The sequence below is a fragment of the Gallus gallus genome, chromosome 1, assembly GCF_016699485.2.
Source record: "Gallus gallus isolate bGalGal1 chromosome 1, bGalGal1.mat.broiler.GRCg7b, whole genome shotgun sequence".
Taxonomy (NCBI): Eukaryota; Metazoa; Chordata; class Aves; order Galliformes; family Phasianidae; genus Gallus; species Gallus gallus.
The window spans coordinates 66,636,733-66,660,826 of NC_052532.1; the positions used below are offsets into that span (position 1 = coordinate 66,636,733).

The 24,094-nt window shown below is 44.1% G+C and overlaps 1 protein-coding gene across 2 annotated transcripts in view; it reads left to right on the plus strand.

Annotated features, from left to right (window-relative positions):
- The first annotated feature begins 2,096 nt into the window (after positions 1 to 2,096).
- The window catches only part of ST8SIA1 (ST8 alpha-N-acetyl-neuraminide alpha-2,8-sialyltransferase 1), a 129,219-nt gene continuing 107,221 nt past the window's right edge, over positions 2,097 to 24,094 (plus strand). The window contains exon 1 of one of the 2 annotated variants that reach the window (NM_001397697.1): positions 2,097 to 2,951. In NM_001397697.1, coding sequence (NP_001384626.1) covers positions 2,713 to 2,951 — 239 coding nt within the window. In that variant the 5' untranslated portion in view covers positions 2,097 to 2,712. Of the gene's footprint in view, positions 2,952 to 3,150; positions 3,226 to 24,094 lie in introns of those variants that run through there. The other variant, XM_046909464.1, reaches the window with a different exon arrangement.

A 24,094-nucleotide genomic window follows, 5' to 3' on the forward strand; every position in this document is an offset into this window, starting at 1 on the left:
TATCTTTCTACTGTGATTTACGGTCATGGATTGCTGATCACTACATCTTCACAATGGCTGCAACCTCTCACTGAAGTACTTAAGAACTGTTTCTTTGAAAGCAAGATTCATGTTCAGCAGTTTATCTTACCTTCGGGTTGTTCTCCACCTGAAATCACTATCCGTAACATAAAATATCAGTACACCTCTTTTCAGGCTCACAGACAGAGGGAAGGGAAAGAGGAAATTTCTACCTGTGTAATAGTGAGGGCAGGCATTTTTCAGTCCTCCATGGCATGTCAGTTACAACATAACTGGCTCTGCTTCATCTCTGTCTTCATACATCTGGCTCCTTGCGGGCTGCAGGCAGGAAATGATGATGGAGATACAGCCATTGCTCTAGACAGACTGTGGACTGTTATAAATCCAGTGAACAGCCTGGGGGCTCGAGGCTGGCATATATTTGGGGGGGTGGAAAGGCAGCTTTTTTTATCTTATAGGCTCACAGATAAAAAATGCCCCCAAATCTTGTGTCTATCCAGGAGCAAGTCTCCTTTATTAAAGAAGCAATCCCTTCCTACATCAGTTAGGCAGAGGCTGCATCACATCACCGATGAAATTAACAAATAATCGTATTGATTTCATTTCTACTTACTTCTTTGTATTTAGGTTGGACAGTCAAGGAACAGCAGTCCTTTCTATTTTCTCTTTGTTCTCTTTCCACTCTCTGGTTTCCCAAGCCACACCAAGACTCTGGCTTGTCTCTCTCCTCAGCTGAAGGTGAGCAAAGAGGCAGAATTTAATTTGGAGTACAGTTTTCTGCTTTTTAATCATTCATAATTATGATAAGTCTAGCTAACTACATTTTGAATTAGTCTCTCTAAAGATTGGATACTTCTGTTGGGTTTTAGTAGAGTTGATGGAAGTGCTTTATTTATGTTACTGTTGGTAAATGGCTTCCTCACCAAAAATACAAATTCATTTAGGGAAAGTGAAAATATTTATCCAGCTCAAAATATTTCTGTCAGATGTTGGCCAACAATGCACTTCTCAATTTCTTTTCCTTCCCATTTTGTCTTAGGAAAACAGCTCTAATACTCTAGACAGATTTAGTATATAAAGTGTGAATGAAAGCAATAGTCCTTATGCAGTAATAGGTTTCCGGCACTTTTTCATTCATTAGACACCACCTTGTTAATATCTTTTTTGTTAGCAGGTATTTCTACACAGCAACGCACCATGGAAGACAGTATTTTTCCTCCTCTCAAGCACCAAAAGCACACTGAGATTTCCAAGCTTGCATTTTACTGAGAACTGAGCAGTGTCTGTTAGTATGCAGCTGAAAATACTGTATAAACAGCAAGTTCTTATTTATGACTATTTAACTGCTGCTTTATGGTCAGATATTTTACATCAACTGTTATCAAACTTCCTCTTTGCTTTCTTTCCTTCATCTAAAGCTTCATTCATCATTAGTTCGGGGGAAGTTTTGGACAGGCAAAGAAGGAACCATGGAATGTGGGGCTGATCATTTGCAAATGCAGAAGCTGGTTGACCAAACCAGCAGAGGGCCACAAAGGTGATGTGGGGCCTGGAGACTCTTTGGTATGAGGAAAGGCTGAGAGACCTGAAGCTGTTACTCTTTATACACCTCTTAAGTTGTGGGAGTCTATGGAGGCGGAATCCATTTGGTGGCAAACAGCAATACAGTAAGGGGCAACGGGCAGAAACCAGAGCACGGGAAGTTCCATACGAAGGAAGAACTGACAGAGTACTGTCTGCAGAGGCTGTGAAGTGTCCCCTGCAGACATTCAGAACCCGTGCGGACGCTTTCCTGCGTGACCTGCTGCAGGGAACCTGCTTTAGGAGGGAGCTGGATAATCTCTAGAGGTCCCTTACAATCCTCCAATTCTGTCATTCTGTGGTAACTCGCAGCCTCCTGACCCGAACCCAGGGCTGACCCAGCAGGGCGAGACTTAGCGGCAGCCGGGCCGGCTGGCACGGCGCCGGGCCAGAGGCGAAGACGCGGGCAGGCTCCTGTAGGTGACTGAATGGCCGCCAGGGTGCGCTGCGGAGCGGTGCGGCAGCCCCGGGCCCGGGGCGGCAGCGCCCCCGCCGAGGGGGGCCGAAGCCGCGGCTTCCAGAGAAGGGGCCGGGGCTGCGCAGTGGCTGGGGGCCGCGGCGCCTCCTCAGCCCCGCACTCAGCCGCGGGGAGAGGCGAGGCGGGGAAGCGGCCGCGCTCCCCTCACGGCGCTGCCCGCAGGGGCCAGCCCAAGGCGGGACCTCCCGCGCGGACCCGCGGCAGCCCGGTTCCTGGCCGAGCAGCGAAAGGGCCGGGGCCGAGCGGCGCACACCTACGGGGCAGGATGGAAATGTACCGGTGCCGCCCGCAGTGAGAGGAGAACGGCTCGGCGGGAGGCGGAGGGCGGGGAGTGGAGCGGCGCGGAGCATCGCATCTCATCGCATCGCATCGCATCGCATCGCCTGGCGGGGAAAGAGAGGGACCAAATGCCTATGAGGAAGGGCGGCAGCAGCCACCGCCGAGAGAGCTGCCAGCCGCGGCGCAGCCCCGGGAGGAGCCCTGCCGCCCGCGGGGTCGAGCCGCCCAGCGGCGCCCCGCTCCACCCCGGCCGCCGGGGCTGCGATGGGCGCGGGCGGAGGGCGCGGGCCGGGCCGCCGGGCGTAGGGCGCGGGCGGCGGCGGGGCTGAGCGGCCCCGGGCGGTGCGGGCCTGATGCGGGAGCGCAGTCCGGCGCCGCGGCAGCGCTGCGGGAGGAGGATGGCGGGGCTGGCGTGGAAGTGGCCGCGCACCCGGCTGCCCGTGGGGGCCAGCGCCCTCGGCGTCTTCGTCCTCTGCTGGCTTTACATCTTCCCCGTGTACCGGCTGCCCGACGAGAAGGAGATCGTTCAGGGGGTGCTGATGCAGCAGGGCAAGGCGTGGAGGAGGAACCACACTGCGGTCGCCGTCTTCAGGTAGCGGCCCAAGGGCACGCGGGGACGGGCGGCGGGGACGGAGGGGAGCGAAGGTGGGGGGGGGGGGGGGGGGGGCGGCGGTGCGCGCAGCCCCGCGCTCGCGTCTCCATCCCCGTCCCTTTGTTGTTGGAGCCCGCGGGGCGAGGGCCGGGCCGGGACCCCGCTGACGGCAAAACTTTTCGGGGTGGCTCGTCCTTGCCCTGCCGGCTGCGCGGATGGGGGCTGCGGGAGGCGGGCTCCGGCTCTGCGGTGAGCCCGGCCGAAGGGGTGTGCGGTGAGCGGTGTGGGGGGGGGGGGGGATGTGTGTGCGGTCCCCGATAGGTGTGTGCGCGAGGGTATTATCTCCCTTTCCGGAGGGAAGCTGGATCTTCCCTCTGTCCTCTAAGCAGAGCATGTGAGCGGTGATCAGGCTGCCCGCAGGAAGGCTCCCTTTCTTTGGTAGCTGTCGGAATGACTTCTTTTTTTTCTCTGTAGACGTCCTGCTTTATGTTGTGAATGCAACTCAGCTTTTGTTTGTTGGTTGTGAACTGGAGCAGGCGTGCGATCACTTAGCATCTCGTCCGCTCGTACAACCAACTTTGCAGGTTTCCAAAAGCACACGCTTGAGCCCAGGAGCAGGAAAGAGAAGCTGTGAGAGGTGACAGTGGGTTTGTGGTCGTGCCATCTCGTTGGGTAGGCCTTAGAGAAGCCCTCCCTCTCATACAGAGCTAACAGCTCCTTGTCCTAAAGCAGTGGATACAAAGCAGGAGGAAACTGCATTAGTCTTCTCAGATACTAATTCAACTAATTCGCCACGGATTCGTATTTTTGGGGCAGATTATTAGTATTTTTTAATATCCCTGATAGGTGATGTAGGAAAGAGCTTGATGCGTTATTTTTCATGTTTATAAACCAAGTTGTTGCTTTGAAGTCTGGAACTACTGCTGCAACTTCAGTTGAAAAAAACTGCTTTTAAGACTGTTTCAGTCACACAGTTTAGAAGCAAACTCAGTGTGGTCCCTCAGCCATTCCACTTCCCTGTATGTTTTTCCAGTGCTTAAGCACAGTGGCTTTCTCAGCCATGGTTATTGAAGACAGTATCTGGTGGTAAAACGATCTCTTATTTCTTGTCTCTGCCTTTTGGTCAGTCATTGCAGTGCTAAAGAAAAGGAGCCCTAAATCATTTTGATTCGAGAGAGACATTTTATTTTTAAAGGAAATTTTCACTGAAGATATGTGTACTGAATAAACCGAAGTAGTCAAATAATAGTGACGTAGAACTCTGTATTTTTACTGCGTTGATCTGCTTCTCCGAGAATTGGTAGAAAGCTATGAAATCGAAGTCCACGTGAGGTAAACTGGTCTATATTGTGAAGCAACTAACAGAAGCAATGCCATTCTCTTTGCTACCATTCTTTTTTTCTAAGGGGTCCACGTTTCAGTTTCTGCTGGAAACTGTCTATGAATATGAGCTTCTGTTTTAACTGGGGAAGATAGCCTGTGTGTGGACCTTGAATCAGTACTGCCTGCCATAATAGCCCAATATTGCGTGGATTGCTCTTCTCCCCAGTCCTTCTGCACATGTTCTGGTTCTGAAACAGTTATGAAGAACAAAACTGCTAAAAATCGTTGAGGAATTGCAAGTTCTCACGTTACTGTTTTGTAGAATACAGTGTTTGCATGCATTTCTGTGTATATTACCATATTGTATAATAATACGATACAGGTATTCAAATATTCAGGTTCTTGCTACCAAGAAAAGAGCTGATAGGTCTGTATTTCTCACTTGGCTCCTACTGAAGTGGTCCCCAAGCAGTTAACTTTATATTGACATGTTTTTCAAAACTGGGCAGTGCTGTTCTGTTACTGTAAAGCAGCTGATGAGGAAACTCTTTAAGACTCAGGTTGGAGTGTTAGACTGCAGGCATTCTTTATTAACAGCACTGGATGCATGGGGGAAATGCTCCTCCAATCACGTATGTCTTGCACAAAAAGGTCTTCAGTGTATATATATTCAGAGGTCTTCCCAGAGGTACATACATATTCAGTACGAAGCCTCAAGGAACCTCACTTATCTATTCAATACAAAGACACAGACCCTTCCCTCCCATTATCTAAGCAAACTACAAGGTTATCCATGAAGGGATTTATCAAGCTGCAACTTGTATTAGTTCCCTTTGTATTCTGTACCTGGAGAAAGAGAGCCTCGGTAGCAGCTCAGCAAGGTCAGAGAAAGCTCCCGTGGCAATCTGGGTTGAAGCCTGGCAGCTGAGTAGCAGCAGTTTCTTAATCTGCAGGGTGGCTCCTTCCTCCTCCTGCCTGTAAAAGCAGAAGCCCTATGTGAAGGTTTGACTGACATATATTCTCATTTATGCAAGTATCCATGCTGTCCTGGTACTTGCAGAATAATTTGAACCAGGTTTTGCAGGTTTCGTGTTTGAATATAGTCTGGCAGAATTGTTTTCCAAATATAAGCACCTGTGTAAATAGCCATGGATTTCTCAGACTCAACCGTTCACTTGCAGTATGTGCAGTTGTGAATAAGGACAGGCTGTGAGAGTGACAAAGTGAGCGGGATTCAGCCTTTGGCTTAGGTGAGAATCTGTTTCAAGCATGCTCAGCCCTGAATTTGTATGCATGATTGTGTGAGTAATCTTCGTGTGACGTTTGTGTGCTGGGTCCCAATGCTGTCAGCACGGTGGGTGTCTGTGGAGCAGTTGCCTAGGATCTCAGATGGAGGGACAGATCCTGAAAAGCCTGAAGATACAGATGAGGTTATTTATTAAGAGCCCTTGGTCCAAATCCTTTTCCTCTTCTGAACATAGCTTTCTGTGAGCCTTCAAGTTCTGGGCGTGTGAAGTTAAGCACAGCCTCATAGCAAAATGCTGCTTTTAACATCCTTTACGTTTCAAGATGCTACTGGCTGAGGGCCATCAAACTCTGCTGTGGAAACATCTCATCTCTGACCAATACTGAATAACAGCCTGTCAATAAGATGGTAAACTGTTTGATCCCCAGTTGCCCACTACACAATCATCAGAGTAGGAGTGAGACTGTCATTAGACTCACAAATGTTAACGCCTCTAATTTACCTACGGGATAATGGCTGGTCATCCTCTGACGTGCTTAACATTATTGCTCCCTAATTGTTTTACAAATCACTTAATCTTTTTAAGGGCGTAGTGCTGTTTAAATTATTTAGGCAAGAATTTTATTAATTGTGGTTTGTTATTAGTGAAGTTAGTGACGTGTAAGAATAGCTTCCGGATTACTGTATTTAAAATTACTGCAGTTGATTGAAGTCAGAGCTGAATCTTTCCATCTGCTTTATGAGCTCTGTACAACCATACATCCCAAGTGCTCTGTATCTATCTGACATTTCTTAACTTCTTGGCCAGGATGGACTCCTCTGGGGACTCAGCAAGCTTGTGCGGACAAACTTGTGGTTTCTTATGAAGACAGGCTGAGGGAGCTGGGTTTGCTTACCTGGACAGTAGAAAGCTCCAGGGAGACCTCACTGTGGCCTTCCAGTACATAAAAGGGACCCACAGGAAGGATGGGGAGGGACTTTATCAGAGAGTGTAGTGACAGAACAAAGGGAAGTGACTTTAAACTAAAAGAGGTTAGATTTATATTAGAAGAAAATATTCACAGTGAGGATGGTGAGGCGCTGAACAGGCTGCCCAGATAAGCTGTGTACGCCCTACTCCTGGAGGTGCTCAAAGCCAGGGGTCCTGGGCAGCCTGATCGGTAGCCCTCCCCACAGCAGGGGGTTTGGAGCTAGATGGGCTTTAAGGTTCCTTCAACCCATTCTATGACTCTAAATGGTGTCCCACTGCATTAACCGAAAGGTTTGGGTGGCAATTAGTGACTGAGTTAGAGGTTAGAGGCTCCTCAGGAAGAGACGGGACAGTCTCATGATGAGGACAATGGAGAGGCTGCGCTTGAGATTCACTTTGTCTTTGCTTTTGCTGCAGCAGCTCTGTGTGATGCTGGAAGGCTGCCCAGGCTTTATTCTGGGGGGGCTTGGCAGAGCTGGTGGCAGACATTTCCTGTGAACTCACTTTCTGTGACCTGCTTCTAGTCCAAAGCAACTGCAATTTGTGTCTGCTCCCCAGTGCTGTCACCTCCGTCCCCAGATTCACACTGGCCATGCTCATCTTGGCAGATGGTTTCTCTGCTGTTTTCCTTAGGTTTGGCATGTTGTCCATTTTCCAGGAGCAGAGAAGTGAAGCTACTGGCCTGAAATCACAAAGCAGTGGCTCAGTGTCCAGATAGAACATCCAGGCTCGATGGACTCCAGTGATTTCACAGCTCCTAGGCTGTGTAGGTGTGGACAGACTGTGAGAAAGCTTTTCTATGATTAGCTTTCAGCTGCCATGCAAAAATAATGTGCAGTGCTGGGTGGGTCTTCCTACTGTGGTCTCTGTCAGCCGTTAATACCTGTACCTCAGGTATAACCACAACGAACACTGAAGAGCATCCTCCTGTACAAACAATTTTCGTTTGAGATCACATTAATGTAGAGCTGGAATTTCAGGTCACCTCCCAATCTGAGTGAGATGAATGCTATTGCCAAGTCAGCAGGAGTTTCCTTAGTTTGGCTGGCTTCGCTTCTGTCTCTTTTGATGGAGGCACTGCACATTTACATAAGAGGTGTGATCCTTGCCAGGATAAGTCAAGGCAAATCTGAGAAGAAACTTCACCTTGCTCAAGTTGACTAGATAAGAGTTTTGCCCTGCTTAAACAGCCTTATAGGATACTGAATTATTCCTTCCTATTTCACTGAGACATGGGCAGAATGGCTTTAAGGTCAGAGCTGGGAACTGCTGGATTGAGGTTACTTTTGCCTCTGTGTCTCATGAAGCCCAGTCCTAAAACTATCAGATCCATTCAGATGTTGTGCTTTGGTAGTTGCCAAATCCAGCTCATTTTGCTTTCTGGAGTAGGTGTCACTACTGCACGTCTGTATTTTTGTCTTGCTAACATTTTGAATGGCTTTTTTTTTTTCCCCATTATACGTGCTACATTTGGTGACAGTTGGGTATTTGTAATTTGTAGTTTCCTAACATCTCCATCTGAGACGGGAAATTGTTCTGGCAGAGAGCAACAATTTGAAGAGCTGGTTAAAGAGAGAAAAGTGGTGTTCTTATCCCATTTTGTTATTTGGAGGCTGTGGTGAAGAAAGCAAGCTGTGGAGACGTCTTGGTCCATACCCTCAAGGTCTTAAATGTCTTCAGATACCTTAATTACATGAAAATTGTGAGAATTAGTTATCTGTGTTAGTTCAAGTCTCTGCAGTCTTTGCAGATTAGGGCTGTGGTAACCAGATAGGAATTGACTTCAGGATTCCTGAGTTGCTTCCTGGGTCTCCTCCTGATCATGGTATCCTTCCTTGCCCCTAAACAGGCTTTTCTTATAGAGGTTGTTTATGCCTCCCTCAGGAAGTGCGCAGTCAGACCCCTATTTCTAATACCTGCACTCGGAGAGCTTAGAATTGCTGCTTTCTTTGATATTTGTGAAGACTCCATGCTGCCAGCATTTCTGGGAGAGTGCAGCCAGTTCCAAGACTCCTTTCCTATTAGCTGGGAGCATCTGAAGGCCCAGAGCCAGACACCAGGGAACCAGAGGAACAGCAATTTGCTGGAATTTAGGTTACCTGGCTAGGGCCCTGAATGTCTGCTATGTGCATACGTAGGTAGGACTGGGTTTATATAGTTGCACATCTGTATTTTCTCTTTTTCTACCTTGTAGTGGATGGAATGGGTACTGAATAATCCGTACAATACAGTAGCTTATGATTTATTGCCATGCTTGTAATTTTCATCTTCACAGCAGTGAAGCAAACAGCACGTTCGATGTGTTTTCAGTGACATAGATAAAAAGACCTATTTTTGAGACTAGTTCCTACTAGGTAAATGCATGGAAAATGAATTGCCTGTCTCCTTTCAGAATTTATCTTCCCATGGTGAGGATGAACCTCACTGAATTGAAGAAGCTATTTGGGCTGCAATCTTCCGTCGTTCCAGTTTTCTAAGCATTAAAAATACTTAATTTTAAACCTTTCTGTATATTTTCATCTTTTTCTGTATGCTAAACAGGGTTTCCAAAATGCAGGGAAATCACTCTTAATTGTTACACGCTATTGTAAAACCATTTAAACATAGCTACGTGCCGTTAAATTCCTACTGAAGCACATTAATCCATGTTACATAGTATTTGTAAACCTCAGGAGAGATTAGAGTTTCATTTTCTCCCAGTTTTTCTGCATAGAAAACCAGGGGCAGTTCTTCCATGGGGTCTTACAAGCCAGGTCGAGTAGATAAAGGGTGGAGTGGCTGTTGGCATCAATATATTTTAAGAGCAATTATTTCAGAAGCTCAGAGATTCTGCTATAAGCTGAATCTGTTGCTTTAAGAATTTAAATCAACAGATTGAGCTATTTTTACTTCTCTTTCTATTTCATCAATCTGGAAAAGGCCCTCTTGAATTTCTTGGTTTAGAAATTATTTTACTTGGGGGGTTTTTCTGGTGTCGAAAGTCACCCTGCCTATTTTTGGATTGCGTCAGGCGGCCGTCCTTGTAATTGAGGAGTAACTGCTTTGTGTTTCCTGTTGAAGATGAAAGACAAACAAATGAAATGTATTTCTTTTCAAGTGAAGGGATTTTAGTGTTTTCCTGTGTGCTCTGCCTAGGCCACATTTTAGCTCCGGTAATGCTATTTCATCTGTATTTGGAGTTTCTGTTGTATATGATGTTCTACTGGCATTCTCAGTGTTGTGTTATGGTATATCCCAGTGCAAGGTGATGAGGTATCTACTGGTATAGGTAATGCTCAGAAGTGCCACTTGAGAACAGTCCAAAAAGCATTCAAATATGCAATTAGGGGGTGATTCTGAATCCAAGGCTCACTGATGCCTGTCTCTCTCAGTGAAAGTCAATAAGAGTTAGGCTTAATGGGAAATGGGATGAAGACTCTCAACTTACTCAGCTGTCTTTGTCTTTACTTTTCATTATCAGGGGAGACCTCATTCTGTTTCACCATGTACTCTTTTTTTTGTACGGGTAAGGAAACAGATTTACAATGGAATTTAAGGAAGTGTTGCCTCTGTTTTAAGGCTGTCTCTTGTAACTGAACTTCAGGTCTGGGTCACAGCTGAAATCAGGGGGGAGTTCTAGGAATAACTGCCATTCCCTACTAAATTTCTTGCTTATACTGTGCCATAAGTTTGCGGAGAGACGTTCTATACTCCGAAGGATTTTCAGCCTGAGAACAGATATAGTGAGATTCATCCCAGTTGTACACATTACGAATTCAGGTTAATGGAGTAGATTTCCCATCCATTAGTACATTTTTCATTCAAAGAAATAGCTGGGCTGTTCGCTAGCAGCACACCTTTCGCATGTTCTCTGGAAGAGCAATTAAAGTACCTGTGCTGGGGGAGTGGTAGAGTAATGGTCCTTCTTGCCACTCACAGCATCACCTGCAGGTACCAGCTTAGTACTGGGAAAATGCTGAATGCTTTTCTGTAAACTTTTGTCATCTTTCCAGGCCTTCCACTGAAGCATTAATCTGTTTAAAGGGGATTGGAGTAGCTCTTTATTCAAAGTACAGTATTCACTTGAGAAATTAAACTAATCCCTGTTCTCAGGTATGAATTTACAGTTTTATTTTCCCCGACAAGTTGCAACATTAGAAAGCAGTGAGGTGATGCATTTCTGAGGCATGGAGGATGTTTCTGCACGATATCATTTGATGCATACTGCTGCCTGACACAGGTTAAATCTTTCTAAAGTCTTTCCAAACTTTTACTGCAAGTGGGGAGAAGCAACATTTTAAAGGGAGGCAAAGAAACACTGAGAATCTTCAGTAAAATTTCAGTTGTCTCTTGAGCAGGAAATAGGGGAAAAATGCTACTCTAGTAGTGGAGGAAAAAGCTCTGCAGAGGGATCTGAGCTGCATAGAAAGATCCTGATCCATGCCAGAAGAGTTGATTGTAGGCCATGTGACACAATGAGGAAGAAAGAATACTTTTGAAAGAAATATGTGCTAATCTTATTTTTTTTTTTAATTTGCTTTTTACTAGGCCTCCATCATTTTTGTAATTATAATTAATAATTAATTATAATGGAAAGTTAATTATAATAGAAATATAGAAGAAATACTGTTGGCATGAAAAACTCTACATACCCCTCTACTAATGTCTGCTTGCTTATGCCTTCCCTGCCTTTCAGAAGAGTTATCTGGAAACCAGATAGCTCAGGTGTAGGTTTTGAGACAATTCATCTGTTAGTCACAGCCATTCCTCGGTTAAGCAGAGAGGAGTTTAAAATGATTACTTTGGGGGTCTTTGTCCGAGAGTATTATGAGATGCCAGGATCAGGAATTTGACTTTTTTTCTGGCTTCAGATCTGAGGCTCTGCAGTTCCAGGGTAATCTCAGCAAGATTTCACCTGGCTTGGTGATCACTGCTTGACTCCTAGAACAAAGCAGGAACAGATGCTGAGCGATGTATGCTTGCAGCTGATGTGACTTTTGGAATGATGCAGGGACTGCTGTTGCCTATTCTTTAAACAGGTGTGCTAGCTCTTGTAATCTCATGAATCTATGTGAATCTATGACAGACTTCATTTCATGAAATGAAAACGAATAAGGACTTTTTTAGGCCTTAACTAAAGTGGAGAGCTTTGAAAGCATGAATGGGGGGCTTATATACTAAAAGGCAAATAGGAATCCATTGTGGGTAGTTGTTTTCCAAATGCCTAATTTCTGTGCCTTAATCATCATTCTGGGGGCCTGACTCATGGCTTCTAAACGGTAGGGATTGTTATAGTGAGAATTACATACCAACCTATAATTAGATGCTTCTTCTTCTTCTTCTTTTTTAACTGAGGAAGCTGCAGCAGTAAAGTGAGAAGGAGAAACAAAACCCATCTGGGCATTCCTTTATAGGGCATGCTATTAATTGAAAATTCTGTCTTGGCACCTAGCAAACATCTAGCACAAACACACTTGCTGAGCCTTATGGACAAATGCTGAGTGTCTCCAGGGTTTAATGTGCCCTGTTAGATGAAGCAATAAAAATGCACATAATATATTTATTCTTTCTATCCCACTCTAGTCAGAGCCTTTAAATGCTTAAGCATGTCCAGAAGGGAATGTGGCGGAGTGTAGAACTTGAGCTAGCTAATCCAAAAATGGTAACAGAAACAAAGAAGTAAACCTATCATTAGAGAAATCATGTGTTTTGATAGTACTGTTTAGACAACAGAACAAGTGAAAACACTTATCTTATGTAGTTCAGTAAATGCTAATTGGTCCAGCGTGTGATAACATGTTTATTTTTGTGTTGGGTCTTTGCTTAGTGAACATAGTGCTTTTTCTCATTTTGTTTAAAAAAAAATCTGTTTTGTGCTCTGCTTGTCAAACAGACCATGGCTGGTGAAAATCTTGTACTGAAAGTCTGTTGTTCTTCCCCCACTTCATCTGTGGAAGAAAGTATTGGCTGCCCTAAGTAGATACAGCTTCAGCTGATTTTGTAAGTTTAGATCTACATCATTGAGAAGGGCAAAGTTGCCTCTCCTGACACTGGGGTGAGTGGTCCAGTGGAGTTTTTAGTGGGATGAAGGCTGTCTTCTATGTCGCATAATCAGGAGCATGTCTGTAATGAGCTTTCATTTGAAACTGTGGACCTGCCAAGGAGAATATGAACTTGTTCAGAACTACAGATCTTAATAACCTCCTTCCTGAATTTGACTTAGTCGTGTGGTTTCGGTTGTCTTGTCTGACTGTGCAATGTGTTCTGTGAGACACCCCTTTTAATTTAAGATCAATAACTTAGTTAGCCGTAGAGGAATTAAAAAAAATATATATCCTAAAAAGCCTGATAAATAAGTTGCTTCCACACATGAAAAGTCCTTCAGTCCACAGATATTTCTTAAACAGTTTGATAACTACTAAGAACAAATTAGCTTTCAGCAAATCTAATGAATGAATAGCTAGGCTTTGTCATTTCATTATCACCGTGTTTAGTTCTAAAGCAAATGGGTTGAGTGTATCAGGGAGGAAAATCTCCTAAAATATGTTGGCTCTGGACTAGGCATCAAGCACATAAAGGTGATTTAAAAGTATTCTGAAACCAACCTTCAGGCAGTATTCTTATTTTAAGATGCCTAATTGAAGGATTGAGTAGACTGAGTGATTTGTTTAATGAATTTTTACTTTTATCTTCATAGTTAGCAAGCTTTTTTTGCATTAATTGCTTGAAGGTTTGTTTGGGATTTTTGCTTACTTTGTCTAGCAGCATATTTTACACGTTGATGCTGAAAAAAAGGATAAATAGAACGTTATTCAAGTACAAAAGCAGTTTGCTTTATACATTTTATATATGTGCATGTTTTATATATATGCATATTTTATATATAGCATACAGTGTATATAGTATTTAGTGTATATTTGGGCATTCTTCTGAAAAAACCTTACAGATTGATTCATCGTGAAAAATATATCATGTGCTTTCCCAGTGGAAGCTGGTAAACCCTTCTCCGCAAAAGAGTGCTACTAAAATCCCCTTCTTTGTTTATCGACATTTGTATGATGTCATGTGTTTTGAAAGCAAACCTATATAGTCCGCTCATCCATTTATATTAAACTGAATCATAGAATCATAGAATGGCCTGGGTTGAAAAGGACCACAATGATCATCGAGTTTCAACCCCCCTGCCATGTGCAGGGTTGCCAACCACCAGACCAGGCTGCCCAGAGCCACATCCAGCGTGGCCTTGAATGCCTCCAGGGATGGGGCATCCACAACCTCCTTGGGCAACCTGTTCCAGTGCGTCACCACCCTCTGTGTGAAAAAATTCCTCCTAATATCCAACCCAACCCTCTCCCATCTCAGTTTAAAGCCATTCCCCCTTGTCCTATCACTATCCACCCTCACAAACAGCCGTTCCCCCTCCTTTGTTTGTACGCTCCTTTCAAGTACTGGAAGGCCACAATGAGGTCTCCCCGGAGCCTTCTCTTCTCTAAGCTAAACAAGCCCAGTTGCCTCAACCTTTCCTCATAGAAGAGGTGTTCCAGCCTCTGATCATCTTAGTGGCCCTCCTCTGGACCTGCTCCAAGAGCTCCACATCCTTCCTGTACTGGGGGCCCCAGGCCTGGACGCAGTACTCCAGATGGGGCCTCACAAGAGCTGAGTAGAGGGTGACAATCACCTCCCTCTCCCTGCTGGCCATCCCTTTTTTAATGCAGCCCAGAACACAGTTGGCCTTCTGGGCTGCAAGCGCACACTGCTGGCTCATGTCCAGCTTCTCGTCTACCAGGACCCCCATGTCCTTCTCTGCAGGGCTGCTCTCAAGGAGAGCTTCCCCCAATTTGTATAAATACTTGGGAGTCAGTTCATGAAAATTATTCAGAGCTGTTCTCCACATCCAGCATTTCTGTAATACCCCTTTAGTTAGCAGACCTCCTCTAAGCTCTTACCTGTTTCTTTTCTTTTTTCTTTTTTTTTTTTTTTTTTTTGTCATCTCTTTGGTAGAGGGATCAATTGCTGTTCTGTGCATGGTATCCAGACGCTCTCAGATGTCCTCAGGGATTCTTGCTTCCTTTCTCTCTCTGGGCCCTCATGTGAGCCTGCCTGCATGCTGGGTTGCTGTGAAGTTGCCTGTGAGCTTACTCACAGGTGACATCCTAGGTGTTACCGGCTCAAGAATAACTTGTGCCCCAGTGTTTTTGAAGCTGCTTACCTTAATTCTTTGGATCAGCTCCAGAACTACCTCAGCAGACACCACCATCTTCTTCCATTTTGAAGAATAAGTTCTTCTATAAATAGCACTGCTAATTAGGGTCAGCCTGTGTCCCAGTTCCCTCTGCTCCTTTGTCCCTTGTGAGGTGATTGTCACGGTGCTGGCTGAACTGCCAACTGCTCTCAGGCAGGGTGCATGGGGCTTGTGTGTTTGGGTTTCCCTTCTACCCAAATTTTCACAAAGCTGGTGTGATATTAATTCTCTGACACTTCCCCTCCTCATCTTTCAAGTGTTGCTGAAAACCAACAAATTCAACAGTGTGTGAAATATACAGGTATGTCAACCACGCCTTTTTGAAATACATGTTCATCTCTCAGGTGCTCTCAAAATTCCTCAGTGGCTGATTGAGCACTGCCTCTTTGGTTTCTGAAATGTTAAATCTGGTGTCCCCAGCCCTGCTTAGCAGGGAACAGCCCTGTCTCTGTGGCCAAGGACAGGAAGCTCCCCACAGCTACCAGACTTCTGTCCTTGTCCCAGTAGATTTCCTGAGCACAAGCTCGGCTCAGACCAAACCATAAACCATAGCGAGCTATTGAGCAGGCAACAGACAAATTGACTTAGTCTCAAGGACAACAGTGTGCTTTTTCCTGCCTAAGAGAAACCACATATGATATTCCTTCTCCTGTCCTTGTTTTAGTCTTGTCCTGGTTGCTGACTGGTTGCTGACAGGTTGTTTTTCTACATAACATTCTTATTCCAGGTGAAAACCTATTTTTTTTTCTGTTAGAAAGCATGTCAGAATCCTTTTGTCAGATGAGAATAAGAGACTGCGGAATGGGGTACTCTAGAAAGGAAGAAAATACACGTGCTTGGAGGGGAGAGTTTGTGAGGGTGATGGTAGGGTAGTAAGATGGAGGGTCCCTGGGAGATTGGTGGGGGGAATGAAAGATGGTAGGGTTTATTGCAATGGAGGCAAGCATTGTAGTAGCAGGGGAATGAAGAAGAAGAAACAATAAAAACATAATAAAGTCAAGAAACACTTATGTGAAGCAATGTAACTGAGAAAGAAGGACTGTGATTAGGAAATTTGTGCACAAATATGTGGATAAACCAGACAGGCAATCAGTTAAGAATGAAACATTCAATTAATCGGGCAATTTAAAAACAGCTCAGTGGGGCAAGGTAACCCAGGGAGGTAACAATTAAATCAATATGGGTTAAATTATAATAATCTCCGTTAAGAAGATTGCGTATCAGTTGAAAGGAGCTCACTTCAGTAAACTGGAGATCCAATTTCAGTGTCCTATATGCAATATAAAAGAGAATATGAAACTGTAATAGTAGAGGGCATTTTTATGCCACAGTCATCGGAATCATTTTGCTCCAGAGATAGCTGTTAAAACAGTGAGATTTGGAAGCAGAGTGATGAAATATGTGGAGTACAGCCCACCCACTGCAGCTATCTCTGGTACCTGTCCTACTTCAGAGCCGTGGTAGGGAAAATGTCCATATGGTTAGCGATAAGACAGCAAAACAACATTTGTTGCTCTGCTTTTTTTTTTTCATTCTGTGATTATATGTTGCCAACTAGACAATCCACAAACTTGGCATCTAGTGAACTTTATATATGCTAAAGTTTAGACCAACCACTGGGGCACCAGTAGCTCATGCTTAAGATGATGAATTACAATGGGCAATACTTCGACTGCTCATATCAAAAACTGGGGCTAGTTACTATGGCTTTGTGGTGATACCTTAAAATAGAGGTCCTCTTTGTTCTCTCTAGATGTCACTCATAGCATTTCTGCTGAACTGATTTCTCACTTGGTGCTCTAGTAGGACTGTACACATGGCTGGCTTTAAATGATGCATAGATTATGAGTATTCAGTAGCAAGCACTTGAAGTTACACTGTGCTGAGCAGATGCCGCTATTCCAGATTTCCGAGGCCATCCACATTTGGATAGCTTTGGCTTCAAACTGTGAACCAGCTCTGGGAAGCAGAGGGATTTGTTGGAGCAGGCATGGAGCTTCTACGCTTCTGGTGACTAAATGGTAGCGTGTTCTCCAAACAGATCTCAGCAGGCAGGAGGCAGAGTGGAAAGCAGTGAAATTCAGTGTCTCAAATCTACTCTGTGTTTATTATTTTCAAAAGTTTTCTTCATCTAGTTTCTGCTCCGAACACAGCTGATTTCCTGTGGCTGTGAAAAGACGGTCTTTGGGGAACTGCAGGGCAGATCTGTGGTTAGTGTGCAGCATAGATCAGTTGATAACTAACTTTTATTACCATGTGTAAGAGCACAGGAAAATCTTTTAGCATCCTGTCTCTGTCAACGGCTCTCACCAAACGCTGCAGAGAAACTCATGCAATAGACAAGGGTCTGTAGTGTAATCTCCCACAGAAATAAATGTCTCACGTTCTTACAGTTATGAGTCTTACCCCCAGTAACTTAGTTTAATACTTTATTCAAAATTACTGTTGTCATTTGCAATATCCTTGGTGTATACCGGTCCCTTTTTAAACATCATTATGCTTAGGAAGTTCAAGTGTTCTCAGAGTGGTTCATCCCAAAATGTACGTTTAATTCTTAGCGTGATGCTTAATAACTCATAGAAAATATATTTCCTCTTTTGCTGATATACTCTTTTTGTACTAATTTGTTTATTTCTGTAGTTTATTTTTAGATGATGACATTGTACCAAAAAAACAAAATGTCATCGGGCTGTTAAAAATGATATATCTTGTTTTCAGCCTCACAGTAAACAGTTTATTCAATGTGGAAACTGAATTACTGCTCTTTGAAATTGTTTAGCTACCATTTCTTATTCTCTTTTCTAAACAACTACTTGAATTTCTTGATATGAATAGCATGGACCAATTAAAAGATACTCCTGTGGTTAAATATTGCTCTATATCCTATTTTCTAGACGTGCACTCTTGAGCTGCAGTAATAATTTTCAGGGCTAGTTTTGGAGACTTGAAAAGCTGGGAACTGCACTGCCCCATTGCTGAATGCTCTCAAGCACGTTGCTTCAGCTTTTGTGCAGTATACATCCTGTGGGTGTGATTGTTTTCTTACGCCGGTCATGGAGACTAGCATTTGTCTGTGTGACAGGACAAATTTCTCATGGCCACTCAGTGGCAGGAAGAAAAACCACAATGCCAGCAATTGTAAAGGAGTTTGTTGTTGGTTTCTCATGAAATCAATTCAAAGCTGCCCCAACAAGCTGGAAAGGGTGGCACACAGAAAGAGGAAGCATCCTGAGTGACAGTGTCTTTGGGCCAGAGGCTCCCTGTCCTCCCCGTCTTTGCTGTTGGACCCTCATTCTTGACAGGTAGTTGACCAGAACGGGACAACCCATTCCCTTGCCCAGTGACCGTGGTGGGCCTTCTGGCTGCCAGGGTGCACTGCTGACTCAGATTCAACTTGCTGCTAACCAACCCGTGATTATTTTTGCAGAGATGCTCTCCAGCCCCTTATCCCCTAATCTGTACATACATCCAGGGGTGCCCCATCTTAGTGGCAGAATCTTCGTGCAGATGGTGATTGGCCTAGAATTTGTCAAGATTTTGGTGCAAGGCCTCTCTACCTTCAAGGGAGTCAACACTCCCAGTTTAGCATCATCCACATATTTACTTAATATAACTCTGGAGTTCTGTAGTCCAACCTCCTGTTCAAAGCCTGGTCAGCTATGAGATGAGACCAGGTTTATCAGGACATAATCCAGCTGGGTCTCAACCTACACCCAGGGATGGCAGCCATACAACCTCTTGAGGCTGCTTGTCCCTTTGCCTGGCTGTTCTTGTTGGGAAGAACCTCTCGTGTTTCAACTTTGTGTTGAAAGACTCCAGAGCCATCCGTTCCCCACGTGGAACCAGCTGAGCTCCCCTAGCCTCTCCTCACAGGGCCAGCGATCCAGGCCCTACCTATTTTAATAGCCCTCTGCTGAAATTGTGTCAGTTTATCAACATATTTCTTATACTGGGAGTTCTAAAACAGTGTAATAATCTAGATGCAGTCTACTGACCACCTGCAGCTAGAAGTGAAGCAATGTAATATGAGAGGCCGAAAGTGAATGGGAAATGAGGAGAAGGTTCCTTCCTTAGGCAGAAAAGGAGACAGTGTGGTACTCGAGTGTGGTTAAAGGAGGCCATTACTGTTCCCCATGGTGATTATCTAGCATTAGATGAAGGTAGAAGGCTTGAGCAGATGCACTGGATCTCTGCTGACCTCTGAATTACTGTTGAACAGGACACTGTTGGTTGGAGCTCTACACTGCGCAGACTTCACATAGCTCTCTGGGAGCAGTGCAGCTCCTCTTCCCCTTTGCTGAACAGCGAGATCACTTATACATGCTAGCCTGGGAGTGATGGCTTGGCTGTGAGTTCAGCATTTTATGCCTCGTTTGTAATTGTGGGTTCATAAAACCCCTTTTCAGAATTCCTCTTATCAGAACGTAGTTCCAGGCTTACTCTTACTTTACTCTTACTTTACTCTTACCTTTTAAATTTAGATTTATTTGGATTATGAATATTCTGTGAAAGCTAGACTGAGGCAGCTGATTAAATGTAGGATTTCAACTGTCCTTCGGGCAAATGGAGTTTCTTATAATATGTGTGACTATATGTCAAACTTTTCAGGTTTTGCTTTTGATTTAGAATTTCATGATGTTGCAGTATATATAATGACTGCAGTCATCACAAGGTAGCATTATGCCAGGCAGCTATTTAGACCATAACAGTTTGCCTATTTACTATGTGAACTCTAATGAATCCTATCACAAGGTTTTGGGGAGTAACGAAGTCTAAGTCTAAGACAGAAAGTTCTCAACCATTAGAGCAGAAAGAGAAGGCAAAGTAAAACCCCAAACTGGAATTCTGTGATAGAAACATTTCCAGTAGCTGTAAGGGAAGCTGTTTTGCAGCCCTGGAATGCTAAGGTGTCTCAGATTTGTTCCCTGTGTGTTTGTGCAGAGGAGGTGTGATTACATAGCTGGGGGCAGGGCTGGCAGATGGCAGAGGCAGGAGATAGAAAACAAACATTTTGGCAACGTTAGGTAGGAGTCATAGCATGTAGTAATGTTTCTGCAATTTTGTGTTTGATAGGCTTTTAGAAATTCTTTGCATGAAGTTAGGCCACCAAATTAAAGGAGTGAAGTTGGATACCATGCTTCCTTCCTTCCTTCCTTCCTTCCTTCCTTCCTTCCTTCCTTCCTTCCTTCCTTCCTTCCTTCCTTCCTTCCTTCCTTCCCTCCCTCCCTCCCTCCTTCCTTCCTTCCCTCCCTCCCTCCCTCCTTCCTTCCTTCCTTCCTTCCTTCCTTCCTCCCTCCCTCCCTCCCTCCCTCCCTCCCTCCCTCCCTCCCTTCCTCCCTTCCTCCCTCCCTTCCTCCCTTCCTCCCTTCCTCCCTTCCTCCCTTCCTTCCTTCCTTCCTTCCTTCCTTCCTCCCTTCCTCCCTTCCTCCCTTCCTCCCTTCCTCCCTTCCTCCCTTCCTCCCTTCCTCCCTTCCTCCCTTCCTCCCTTCCTCCCTTCCTCCCTTCCTCCCTTCCTCCCTTCCTCCCTTCCTTCCTTCCTTCCTTCCTTCCTTCCTTCCTTCCTTCCTTCCTTCCTTCCTTCCTTCCTTCCTTCCTTCCTTTTCCTTCCTTCCTTTTCCTTCCTTCCTCCCTCCCTCCCTCCCTTCCTCCCTCCCTCCCTTCCTTTTCCTTCCTCCCTCCCTCCCTCCCTCCCTCCCTTCCTCCCTTCCTCCCTTCCTTTCGCTGTGACTTCAGGCCATAAAGAGCTTAATACATAAACCAAATACTTACTCCCTGGGAAGCTGTTTGGTTGCTTTGGGTAATGGAGTTCATGGATTCCTTATTCTCAGAAGCTTCTGGGATAGCAAACTTTAGGTTAGACTACACACAGGAACACAGTTCTTGTCCTTTCTTTGTCAGCTTTTTCACTACAGCTAACAACTGCTTGGTTGTGACATACTGTTTCTTCTATGAATCTTCTAGCCAGTCACATGCCCCAGAACACTAACTGGTATAGTCAGCTGTGAAACTGTATTTACAGTGAGCACTGGCAAATACAAGTTGTTTAATGGTAATGGCAAAACAGCATGCAATGACTTGGAAGCGGAAGTTGTAAATATGAGATGACCTTGATGGCTGAAGCTATTTGGATTATGCTCAGGACTGTTTGGAAGCACTGACTAGATGTAGTGATCTAGCTGTGAAATTCTGGATGCTTTGGAAACGGGAGTTTTGGAAACTATGTTTTCAGTGCCATTTTAGTTTTTGCTGAAAGTCCAGTCTTTGTTCTCTGATTACATGGGCAAATTCTTTCTAGCTGGTTTGGGGAAGTGTGCAGGGGAGTCCTGCCAGCTCCTTGTGAGGTCTGGAACTTCTCAAATGATAAGCCTGTACTTGCCATTTGGAAGCACCGCTTTGCTAGTACAAGTGCAGAATGTGGGGAAATACAGAGTGCTTAGGTCCCAGTGTTCAAGATCCAGGAAATTTCTGACATTTTATACTGTGTGGAATTAGAGCATACAGGTATGGTGGTATACAAAGGACTGGAGCTGTGACTCAAGCCAAAAGGGAACTGGTTGAAGCTGGGTTGCTTCTGTAGGAGTGGCGTGACTCAGAAATGAGATTTTGTGGGTGGGAACTGGGAAAACTTCTACTGGGCTCTTCCATCTCTGCTTTTACAGTCCATGTTATTTTGCAATAGTGAGCATTGATGAGAATGTAGATCTGAGCGCATGTAAAATATCCCCTGTGATTATGTAGTGTTGTCAGTAAGCCTGCAATACAATTGCTGGGCAAATGGCAGAAGTTTACTTCTGCATCCACATTTTATCTTTTCTAGTGAGATGCTGGAGAGAGTTAGGTATGGTGGCAATTTCTTTGCTATTTTCAAAAGAACTTTCCTGTGATTGTGTTCCTTTTTTCTAACCCAGGTGATAAACAATGCATTTTAAAAATACATTATAACTTATTAGTATGACAGATTAATCACAATTTAACTGTCTAGAATTTGAATTTCTTTGTTAATACTCCTGCTATAGTTACCTCCTGCTATAAGTAATGAAAAAACAGAGGTACTTGGAAATATTGGCAGCTCTCTTGTGCTTTAAGTACCTGCTTTAGGGTAGGGTAAGTATCCTTCTGTTGACTACGGAGTCTTGATGACTAATAGTGCAATGCTTGAGCTTAGGTGATATCACTTTCTTATGAAGACCTCTAAGACTTGAAGTACATCAATAGTTCACTATATTTGTGCAAAATGGGGCTTCAGCTGCTAAGTGTTACTGCAGTGTAAATCAATTAATACAACATAGTGCTGTCACTCTGTCATCGGAACAGAAGTAGAGTGACAAAAAGAAATGCCGTGATTCAGTGACAGGCTTGGCATTTACTTCTGCTTTTGTTTTATTGCAACAGAATCCTTGTTCTGCTGTATACACTGACCATCGTAAACTTGACCTTTGCTGGATTCTCTGCAGGAGAACAAGCTGTGAAGATGGAGAGAGTACCTGTCCCATTTGTTTTTGGGACAGATATTTGGTGGTGTCTATTGAAAGCATCTCAGCTGACCTTTCCTGTAAGAATATACTCTGAGCATCTCATTCTGAGTCAGAGTTGGTGAGATCCTTTCTGATTTTAGTTAAGTCTGTAAATTAGCCAAAGCCTGTATTCAAATATAACAGAGGTAGGTGTGTGCAAGATTGCTACTTTTTTTCTGTCTTTGCAAGAGGAAAAGAGTTATAAAGTGGAATTGGAGTTAATCAAGTAATTCCAAACTGAATATGCCTTTCTTTTATTTGACTTAGTACATTTAATGTGGGATTTGCATCAGTGAAACTCAGGAGAGATTTGAAACACATTAGCAAAACTGTTTCTGAAAGCTCATAATGGCAAATGGCAGGAACGCTAGTTCAAGATATAGTTCAAATATATTTCAAGTGAATGACTCTGTTTCAGTCTGTGATAATTTTGCCTTTTTTCCCCCTCTGTAGAAGCCATCTTTCAACACATAGAAGGATCACTGAATTCAGTTCAGAAATATCTGTGTCTACTTGGCCAAACTATTTTCAAAAGTGGTGCTGCTGGTTGCAGCAACGCAGGCTGTAAGTGAAGCCTAGTGTCAGTTCTTCAAAGTGCATTAAATCTTGGCTTTGATCCAAAATTGGACAATTACCACTTAATTAGAAATAATTAGAAAATAGGTATTCAGGGGCAACTAGGAACAGAAATTTGTAAGAGTTGTTCTTTCCAAGAAAGCTGAAGAAAGACATTATTTGTAGCTTATCGGATTCTTTTCCTCATCCAGTAGGAAATATGATTTACATGATTAAGATCTCAGCCATATTCTACTCCCTTTCTGAAATATATCTCATTGGCCAATCTTACGCTAAGTAGGACGGAAAGTAGTCAGTTCTGAACAGTTTCATGAAAACTGGAAGCCATGTTGAAGAGAGAGATCAAAATCAGTTTCCTATTTTATATGGCTGGTCATCTTGTGCTGCTAGCTGGCAGGGCATCCCATGTGCTTCCCAACCAGGTGAATCTTACTCTGTCTTCTGAACAACTTGATAGTTATGAGGTGTGGGTAGCAGATTATGAAAAGTGAGAGGAGCAAGTTTCTCTTCAAAACAGGACTTCCTTGAGTTGTCTATTTGTATGCCTTTGATGGGCTAAAGCCAAACTCCAAGCACAAAACTTTGTATGCCTTTGGAAGTATATTGCTCTTTCATGTCTGTTCACATGATGCTTTCACAGTTTCTTGTCTCTATCACAGGTGTAGGTCATGACTGTCTAGGTACTTACAGGTTTTGCATCAAACCAGTAGAGAATTATTTATTTTCCCCTTTGTGTTTGTGGTCTCAGATTTTGGACCATTCGAGATGGAGTTCAAACAGGTTTCTCTGGCTGATCTGCCTCCTTTGGAGAGGTGTAACTTAAACTGGTCAAGTGAGTAAAATTCTCAATTTGGATTTTCTTGGATTAAAGCATAGGAATGCTTTTGTGGGCAGCATTATATAATACTTACAGGGCTTTTTTTCTAGTTTGCAGAAGCAGGTGGAGAAGTCACTGTAGTGTGAAAATTGATCTAGGTCATATGTATCATTGCTCTAGGTATTGTAAGCCCAAATGTTAGGTTATTGCTGCTCAATTTATTTTTAGTGAATCATCATCTTCTGGAAGAATACAGCCATCCCACATCTTTGCTGAAGCTGAATCTCTCTTATGCTTGTAGCTGGGCAGAGCAAGCAGCAGTTTTGCTGAAGGGAACCAGGTGATAAGAGCAATGCATTTTTACCCCTGTGGTAGCACAGTCACGTAATCTATCTGATTCAGCTGCCAATTCTGCTGTTTTGCAAGACAGTAATTCATTAACTTCACCTCCTCTCTATGATAGCAGCTCTTCTTGA